Below are 10445 nucleotides of genomic sequence, written 5' to 3'. Positions count from 1 at the left end.
TCATATATATATATATATATATATATATATATATATATATATATATATATATAACATTAACAATTATATTAACTATAACAATTTTACTATGTGTAATTTTAAATTCTCATTAAAATAAGCTCATTCCTAAAACTTATAAAGTAAATTCATTTAAAACTTTGACTTTATATTCCACATAAGCATAAAAAAAGAATAAATAAATAAATAAATAAATATGTATATATATACATACAAACATATACACTTATCTATTTAAATGAGAACACGTCTCCTATTCTTAGCATTGCCATTAATTTTAAAGAAAAGACAAAAGCAAATAGTCAAGCACCCATGTGAATGGTGATGTCATGTTCCACTAACAAATTTAAAACTAGGAAAATAAGAGAGAGAGAGAGAGAGTCTTCTTCTTCCTTGCATCTAAACCCATTTTCCTCTACTCCAAAACTCCTATGTCCCCTCCATTTGGGTGCGGAAACGTACCCAAACCGCACTCGACACGGGTACGGTGCCAAAATTGCCGTGTCGGGGTATCATAGATTGGTTTATATGGAGAGTGGGTGAGTTTAAAAATAAACGAGGTTAAAACTCCTAGGTTTATATGCAAAAAAAAAAAAACTCTAAAGCTTTTAGGATGAACATCGCATAGCAACAATGGAAGTTCAAACTTAAAAGTTCTAAAAGCTTTGTGGTATAGTAATTTTTGGTCTAAGAGTTATTTTTACGTGGGTAAGTTTAAATGTAAATGGGGATAAAAATTTAGGTATATATGCAAAAAAACCCTTTATATTATACTTTATTTATTATATTATTATATTTTTGGAAGTCAATGGAGTATTTGGGCCTAGAAATGATATTGAAAGTGAGTGCGCTTAGAAGATATTAGATTAAAAATTTGGGTTTATTGGCTCTTTTTTACATGTATACTAAACTAGTGGACTATCACCATAGCTATGAACAATAGCTACAATGGTAGTCCAATTAGTTTTAGTATATGGACAAATAAAATTGTCTCGTGCGTTCCTGCGACATTAATGTGAAAAAACAAAAAAGAAAAAGAAAAAAAAGAAAGTTTAAATATTGGGTTCAAAATATACCATATACATAACTACTTAGAGCAAACACATAGTAAGTTGCATGGAATTTTGCACTATATACCAAATTATTAAAATACAAATTGGGCTAAAGATTAATTTGGTATAGTATTTTGGATCTAAGTGTGATTTGGAAGTTGGTGGGTTTAAGAATAAATTTTGGTAAAACTTTGGGTCTATATGCGAAACACCTTATTTTGAAAGTGGCTTAGTTTAAAAATAAGTTGAGGTAAAAAATTTTTGGTTTATATGCAAAAAAAATCAATTTATACTTATCGGTGTCATGACCTTAGTAAAAACATGTTTTGACGAAGAAAACCAAAAAAATAGTTTAAAAATGCGGTTAAACATATACTGTATACACAATCACTTAGAACAAATACATAGTAAGTTACATGAAATTTTACACTATATACCGAATTATTGAAATACAAATTGGATTTAGGATTAATTTGGTGGAGTATTTTGGAAGTTGATGAGTTTAAGAATTAAAGGTGGTAAAAATTGGGTCTATATGCATAATACCTTATTTTGAAAGTGGCTGAGTTTAAAAATACGTCGAGGTAAAAAACTTTTGTCTTATATGCAAAAAATCAATTTATAATTCTCGGCATCGCGACAATAGTAATAAAACACCAAAAAATGATGATGATTTAGGGTTATTTAGGCATTAGTCCCTAAACTCTTCAACAATTGCTTGTTAGTCCCTCAAGTCCTAAGGGGTAATGCAATTTGGTCCCTCAAGGACCAAAATACCCCTCGTTTATGTTTTCCTTTCCAAAATTCTTCTTTCTCAAAGAAGGTATATTTGCACTTTGGTACCTTGAAGTTTACACCTTTTTGGTTTTAATATCCTTATTTTTTATATCTGTGGTGTGCACCTTACATCACTCTGTTGCACATATATAATTGCGCCTTGCGTATGTATGTGTAAAGAGACTTTTCCCCCTGCATGACACATCACACATTGATAACACTGTCTGCAAGCAACCCTTCAAAAACATTAACTAAGGGGTATGTTTTTCATTGAGGGACCAAATTACAAGACACCTTAAGATGTGAGGGACTAATGTGCAATTTCAAAGATTTGAGGGACTAATATTGAAATAACCCTTTTTTAGTTTTTTTATTATACCGAGACATTTTTAGAGTGATGGCAACAATACGTACATAGAACTCCATTTAAGCTTTAGAGTAAATTTTATTCAAACTTGGTTTAATAGGTAAATTTATTTTTCTTTATTAATTTGGTGTTGCATAGTGGTTCTGTATGTCTAGAAAATGAAATGTGTCAAATGAGGAGTCGAAGCTATGACCTGTGCCATGAGATAAAAAGCTCAAACCAAATGTGCTACTTGGCTTTTAGGATGACTAGTAAGATGGGCACGTGGGCTTGCTCTATTTTTCAAATCTCTCAAAATGGAATTTGTTCCTAATATATGTGTCATTGTTTTTTTAGATACTTTTTTAGACCCATTGCTGATACTAATTAGCAGCAAAATTTTGTATCTATTTTTCATGATATTATGTATGGATTAGATATGTCATAGCCAATTTCTCAGAATATTCTTTCACAATGGACTCTAGTAAGTGAGGTTTCAAATAAGTATTTAGATAATATTCTTCTATTCGAAAAAATGGCTTGTTGAAATATTGATTAGTAGTTCCATTGAGATGAACCTATCTGAGAAGAAATGTTTAGGAGTTCTTTATTGAATCAATAGCTGTTGTATATCGAAATTTCTATTAGACCCTTCAATTGTCGTAACTTGTTTGAAATAGATCCCTCTAATTGTTAATTCTATTAATCATTTAATAGACTAATGTCAAATAACTTGAGAAATTTAATAGCAATTTCAATGATTTGAAGGGCTAATTCAAAATAACTTAAATATGGACTTAAATAACAATTTCAATGATTTGAATGATTAATTTCAAAGTATACAAGATTTAAAGGACTAATATTTGATGGTTTCTTCCTCTTTGATACCCCAAAGTTTTCCCGCTTCACTTCATGTGTCAGATAATTTTTCTAACACTCTTGTACCCTAAAGCTTCAATTAAATTTCACTATGATGCCACATACAAATTATGTTAGATTTTTCATTGATTTTTCATTAAGTTTATGTGTCTCTAGCACATGATTAGGGTTTCTGAGAAATAATGGTAATTGTGTAGAAATGAGTTTCTTTTCCTGCTGGAATTGGGATTTTGTTATTTGGTAGAAAATAGCCAAATAGGTCCTTAGGTTGTCTTTTCTTTCACAAATATGATTAATATACCCTCATTAAACATATAACTAATCTTGTGGTAAATAAAAACATTTATTCAAACACTCTTGTACCCTAAAGCTTCGATTAAATTTCACTATGATGCCCCATACAGATTATGTTATATTTTTCATTAAGTTTATATGTGTCTCTAGCACATGATTAGGGTTTCTGAGAAATAATGGTAATTGTGTAGAAATGAGTTTCTTTTCCTGTTGGAATTGGGATTTTGTTATTTGGTAGAAAATAGCCAAATAGGTCCTTAGGTTGTCTTTTCTTTTCACAAATACGATTAATATACCCAAGGTTATCGATAGCGGATAGCGTCGCATAGCGGTGAGACATCGCTAAGGCTATTTTGGGCTATTGCGGCAAAATAACGGTAAAAAACGCAAAATCAAATAGCGGTCTAATTTAATTATGTATAAATACTAAAAAAATTAAAGAAAAATCTAAGAAATCTAAAAGTACATATTGGATGATTTAAAAAGATCCTAAACATGAAATAGACATGTAACCATCACGTAATACCGAAGATGACTGGAGGAATCAAAAAGTCGTCGTCTTCGAGAAGAAGAGCTTAGCAGTGACATGACTGTCCTAAGAGGAGCTCACGGTGAAGGAGGTGAGAGGAAGTATCAAGATAGGTGCCAGAGGCTATGAGAGGTGGCGGGAGTATGCTGAAAATCACAGGAGATGGTGGAATGCAATGGTCAAGGGTTGAGTTTAATTTTAAAAAAATAAGCCTTAAACCGCTTTTAAATAGCAGTTAAAAAACAAATTTCGAATACAATCGCTCACTATTTACCGTTATGACACATTATTGGCCGTTTTTGCGAACAGACATATTCCGCAATATGTCACCGTTATTGCGCGATAACGTAGCGGGCGATAGCGTCGCGGGAAGGGACCGCTAACGCTATTAGCGCCGCTATTGCGGGGCTATTTACCGCTATTTATAACAGTGAATATACCCTTATTAAACATATAACTAATCTTGTGGAAAATAAAAACATCTAATCACATGTAAGAATTGTGAATTTCTACTTGATATTTAATAGGATTATTTCGATATTAGTTAGTCCCTCATATCTTTAATGTTTTGATATTGGTTCCCCAAATAATTGAAATGGATCTTAGATCCCTCAAATCCTATAACCATTTCTAAATAGGCCCCTCGATTACATATTCCTTCCAAAATCTTAACCATAAATAGTTAGTCCCTAACCACGAATGATTAATTTCCTAATTAACATAGGAACTTATTTCCCCCAAAATCTTCGAATTCTCTCTCTTTTTCAATTCCCATTTCATCTTTGAAAAAAGTGAAAAATTTCCCTCTTTCGCATCCAAATTGTAGACGAGAATCAAGCTCAAAAACATTAGGTGAGCAACACGAGGGGTTTGTGATGATGTCGCCGAGCAATTGGTAGCAATGACTGGAGTGAGGGAGGTTAAATTTGTTGGGTTCGAGCAGGGGTTCTGGATTGAGAGAGGTAGGTGATGGTGTGAGGGTTTGGTTGCAGGGATAAGATTGGATGGTCATGAGAATGAAGAGATGGTGAATTTTATTGGGTCTGACATGTGTTAGTGATACTTTAAGAGGGAAAATTTGTGAGAAGGAAGCACGTTCTGCAAAATCAAGCAGGCTGGTTTGACAAATGCACATGTATATCAGGTTGGAAGAAGCGAGCACATGTCTCGAGTGGGGCCCACCAAAAAACACTTAAAAGAAGCAAGCAGCTCTGATGAAAATTAAGCGGGTTTCAAGTGTTTTTTTTTTATATAGAGCACAGATTTAGGGGAAAAAGGAATATTAAAGTATATTTACTGTAGCCATAACAAGACACTATCTACATTGGTAAACCAAATTGTTTTAGTATGTGTATAGATAAGTATGACTTTTATGCTAAGTGGTAATAGTTAACCCGACTATTTAGACATCTATATATATCAGTTCATTCGATGAATAAATTGACTTTAGATGGCGGAATTTATTGGAGCAAACACTTTTTCAACTTTATTACATTATAAGATTCTCTTTTAATGTAATAAACAAAACTTAGTTGCACCTTGCACTTGGTCTTTATGCTTTAAAATGATGTTTCTCAGAGATGGCGGTACATGTTTTTCTGGGAAGTGTTCCAGCCTTCAAGTTCAGGAAATGAAAATCGTATTCATCGGCAACAGAAAATTCTTTGTCCACTTGTTTGGGATTTCAAAAGTCAAAATATATATTTTTTTATTAACAGCACAGCTTGATCTGATTACCTGACAATAAAATACTTGTATCACTATTAAACCTTGAAATTATATATATTTTTTCAGGGATTATTTGAGGGTTTAAAAGCTTATAGGAAAGAAGATGGGTCAATTTTACTCTTTCGACCAGAAGAAAATGCTTTGCGAATGAGGATGGGTGCAGAAAGGATGTGCATGCCTTCACTTTCTGTTGAGCACTTTGTGGATGCTGTTATGGAAACTGTTTTAGCAAATCGACGTTGGGTATTATAAAAACATCATTTTGTTATTAGCTAATGAAACGATAAGTTTCTAGTTGTCCCATATATTTTATCCTGTTTTGATGCAGGTACCTCCTGCAGGTAAAGGTTCCTTATACATCAGACCATTACTAATGGGAAGTGGAGCTGTTCTTGGTCTTGCTCCTGCTCCTGAATACACATTTCTTATTTTTGTTTCCCCTGTTGGGAATTACTTCAAGGTTTGTTAATTACTATATTAATTTTTCAGGCTGAATACATATGGCATAGTTTGCTTATCAAGAGATAGGGACTTTTTTTCTTGCAACCAAATGACAATATTCTTTTCTTTATCCCTTTTCTTAAAACAATCTTGCATTTCATTAGCAAATTTTATATTGGCTGCTTACGGTGAGATCCTTGTATTTTTAACAATTTTGGAATTTTACTGTAATCAATCTTTTAATTTATGTTGTTCATTGTCTTTGAACTTCCGATGCATCTGTTCTTTTGATTAGGGTTTGTAACTTCATGAAATCTTCAAGGACTGATATTTGAAGGTTTGCTGCTTACTTCGTACTTTGTGCTTGTTCACTCTTTACTTTGACATGACCATTTGTGAGAACTGAAAACTAGAGTTCTAGAAGAAAATATTGATATGTGAGCAGTTACCTATTGTAGGTTTAATTATTACGTGTTGACAAGGTAAATAGATGATGGGTAACCAATGTAAGAAATCATGTAGATGATATTCAATCCTGTGACCAAGATATCTTGACAGAGCCTAAAAACTAGGAATCAACTATATTATTTTTCGAGCTACATGCGTATGTTGTAGTTTGCTTTTGAGACATGGTTACTCTTTGTCTCGCAACCAAATGAGGATATTCTTTTCTTTATCCCTTTTATTATTATCAGCTTCACTAGAAATATCACATAATTTCCCTACTACAAGCCTGCCTTCTCCTAACCCATCGTAGCAAAAACTAAAAATTAACCTTTCCTCACATGATTATGCGGGAAAATGAGAGAGGGTAGAGTTTTAAGCTAAGTGTAATTTTGTGATTACCCAGCCATGGTTTGCCACTAACCCAACCGTGGTTAGAATTTTAGACAGATTCGGTAACAGAGAGACTTAATTCAAATAACTAACTGGATTTTGGGGACTAATTTCAAAATACGAAGATTTGGAGGACTAATATCAAAATATGAACATTTGAGGAACTAATATCGAAACCTTTTGAATTTTATTGACCTGTTAATCCTTTAATGCATATTCGTTATCCTTTAATGCATATGTTTGAATTCCAGATATCAGGAGGCCTAAGCTCGGACCAAAGACAAACATATGTGTGTTTCTTGGCTTTGCTGGAGATAGCAATGCGTGCAGGTTTTTGGACTTTGGAACCAACTCCATCATTGAAGCTCGGGATGCAGAATTCTTTGAGGATAAGTTTATAAAACATAAAGGCTTATTGCTCAAAGATGTAGCAGAGAATGCTAGTACATTAGATGCACAAGAGGAGCCAGTCAATGATGAAGGAGTTATCAAACCATCTTCCAAGCGCGTTCGAAGACAAAGATTTTGGAGATGGCTTCATCACCTATAATGTGGAAGGAAATCCACAGACTTTTCAAGAAGCAATGCAGTCAACAGACGTTCTTCTGTGGAAAGAAGCTATAGATAATGAGATGGATTCATTAATCCAAAATTACATTTGGGAGCTGATGGATGTACCTGAAGGTGCAAGGCCTATCAGTTGCAAGTGGATCTTCAAGAAGAAGCTCCGTCCTAATGGTACTATTGAAAAGTACAAAGCAAGACTGGTATCTATTGTGATAATCAGGCGGCGAGTGCTGTGACAACAAACTCGATGTTCAATGGAAAGAAGCGGATCATTCGTCTGAAGCATGACTATTTGAGAGAGCTTATTTGTCAAGGAGTCATCTCTGTGATTGACGCCCGATCTTCAGAGAATGTGGTTGATCCTTTGACTAAAGGTCTGAAAAAAGACATAGTGGAAAGGACGTCTGTTGGAATGGATCTCAAAGTTTTGTAAGTCTTACAAATACTTACCATGTTTATTAAATTATTAGTTCAAAGCTTATGCTACTAATAATAAAATAATTGGTTCACAAATCAAGTAAGATTTTTATAAAGTTTGATGAGTCTTACAAATACTTACCATTTACATCTAGTTATTAGTTCAAAGCTTATGCTACCAATAACAAGATAAATGGTTCAAAAGTCAAGTAAAATTTACAAATAAAAGAGTTCAAGTTTTCTTAGATTAGTCGGTGTCTAAGGCAATGTTTGGGGGTTACGTAACGCGCTCCGTAAGGAACGAGGTACTTAATTAAGGCAATGTTTGGGGGTTACGTAACGCGCTCCGTAAGGAACGAGGTACTTAATTGATCTTTGATCAACCTCTAATACTATCCTTACCTCCGTAAGGAACGAGGTACTTAATTGATCTTTGATCAACCTCTAATACTATCCTTACCTGGCTGAACTACCAAAGTAAAATTTTGATCTTTTCACCTAGAATCCTATCATGTAAAGGGGATGATTGTTAAGCCTTAATGGGTCAAAAACATTTCGGATGCGGGGTGTTAGATAGGAAATATACCTAAAGGACTCACCTAGAATCCTATCATGAGAGAGAGTGGCTCTTAAGCCTTAATAAGTTCAAAGCATTTCGGATGCGGGATGTTTGATAGGAAACATGCTGAAAGAACTCACCTATGCATGGGTGGAGATTTGGCCGTCTCCTATAATGTCTTATGAAAAGATACCTAGAACCCTAGCAGAAATCAGGACATGCACAGGGTCATAAATGTGCAAAGGCAAAGGCAAATGCAAGGCAAAGGCAAATGCAATGCAAAGGCAAATGCAAGGCAAAGGCAAAGGCAAAGGCAAGTGTGGTTCAAAGTAAAAACTACCACAGATAAGTTTGATCTTGTGTGATCGCTGGATTTTTAGATATGTGTTGGTTCAAGTCTCTACGACACCATGCACCTATCTTTTATTAAGTTGGTCTAAAGTGGATTCAAGTCATTAGACATCTTCCTTATGCACAACGATTGAAACGTCAGCATTGTTACATGACACTAGTTAAAAAAATTATGGGGGATTGTTGAATATTTTATTTTAATTTTTTTTGTTCAAAACTCACATGGGTTGCTGCAAAGGGCAGCCCATGTTTTCAATCTTTTGTCAAAAGTTGTGGGCCTCACCGAAGAAAATTTAAGACGTGGGTCCCACGTCCAAAGATCTCCTCGATCTTTCAGGTAAAGATCTCCTTGATCTGTAAAACCTTCTCGGTCTAGGCACTGTTCCTACGAGCATTAACTATTCTATAATATATATCTGTATATATTGATTGTTGTTTTTTAAAATGAATTTTATTTAAGGATTTGGGGCTATTTATAGCGTTTGGGAAAATACTATGCACTAATAAAATAATAGTATTTTACTATACACGTGGGACCCACATCTTAAATTTTTTTCGGTGGGGTCCATAACTTTTGACAAAAAATTGAAAACATGGACTGCTCTTTGCAGCAGCCCATATGAGTTTTGAACAACAAAACAAAAATTAAAATAAAATATTCAACAATCCTCCATAATTTTTTTTTAAACTAATGTCGTGTAATAGTGCCGACTCTGAAGAAGACTGAAGCTGAAGCGTCTTGGGCTAGAGATGATCACTTCTGCAGGAGTTATCTCATTAACTGTCTGGCCGATCATCTAGCAGATGCTTATACTAACAAGCCCTCTAAAAAGAAAATCTGGAATGTTCTGGAGGATCAATACAAGGATGAGGAGAGGCTTTGCTAATGACAAACTGGATTCTAAAAAGAGTATCCTATTCCAAAACTGATAATACTCCTCATCAGTTATGGTTGGGATATTTAGATTCTTTGGATAATCTCAAAGTGTGGGGGCGTCTCGCATATGTTCGAATTCCAGATATCAGGAGGCCTAAGCTCGGACCAAAGACAAACATATGTGTGTTTCTTGGCTTTGCTGGAGATAGCAATGTTTGTAGGTTTTTGGACCTTAGAACCAACTTCATCATTGAAGCTCGGGATGCAGAATTCTTTAAGGGATAAGTTTATCAAACGTAAAGGTTTATTGCTCAAAGATGTAGCAGAGAATGCTAGTACATCAGATGCATAAGAGGAGCCAGTCAATGATGAAGGAGTTATCGAACCATCTTCCAAGCGCGTCAGGAGACAGAAAGATTTTGGAGATGACTTCATCACCTATAATATGGAAGGAGATCCACAGACTTCAAGAAGCAATGTAGTCAACAGACGTTCTTCTGTGGAAAGAAGCTATAGATGATGAGATGGATTCATTGATCCAAAATTACATTTGGGAGCTGGTGGATGTACCTGAAGGTACAAGGCATATCAGTTGCACGCTACGTTACTCGGACATAGTGGTTTGACCGTCATACCGACGTCGATACGATCGACACTGATCCGGGTACGAAATACAGGTCGGATACGGTGGTTGGCACTTAGATACGACGAGGTGTGTGAATCGAAAAACCAAAAAAATAAAGAAAGAAAAGATGAAATTACATAGCTCCAGC

General features: G+C 34.5%; 1 protein-coding gene across 1 annotated transcript in view; it reads left to right on the top strand.

The window, feature by feature from the left end:
• LOC109822828 (branched-chain-amino-acid aminotransferase 5, chloroplastic-like) overlaps positions 1–10445 on the top strand; it is a 48028-nt gene that overhangs the window by 6150 nt on the left and 31433 nt on the right. The window contains exons 5-6 of the mRNA XM_020389085.1: positions 5690–5866; positions 5952–6083. Of these exons, the coding sequence (XP_020244674.1) occupies positions 5690–5866; positions 5952–6083 (309 nt within the window). The remainder of the gene's footprint in view (positions 1–5689; positions 5867–5951; positions 6084–10445) is intronic.

This window comes from Asparagus officinalis, chromosome 8, assembly GCF_001876935.1.
Source record: "Asparagus officinalis chromosome 8, Aspof.V1, whole genome shotgun sequence".
NCBI classification, from domain to species: Eukaryota; Viridiplantae; Streptophyta; class Magnoliopsida; order Asparagales; family Asparagaceae; genus Asparagus; species Asparagus officinalis.
Note: the sequence above shows the minus strand (reverse complement) of the source record. Positions and strands in the feature narration are given on the sequence as shown.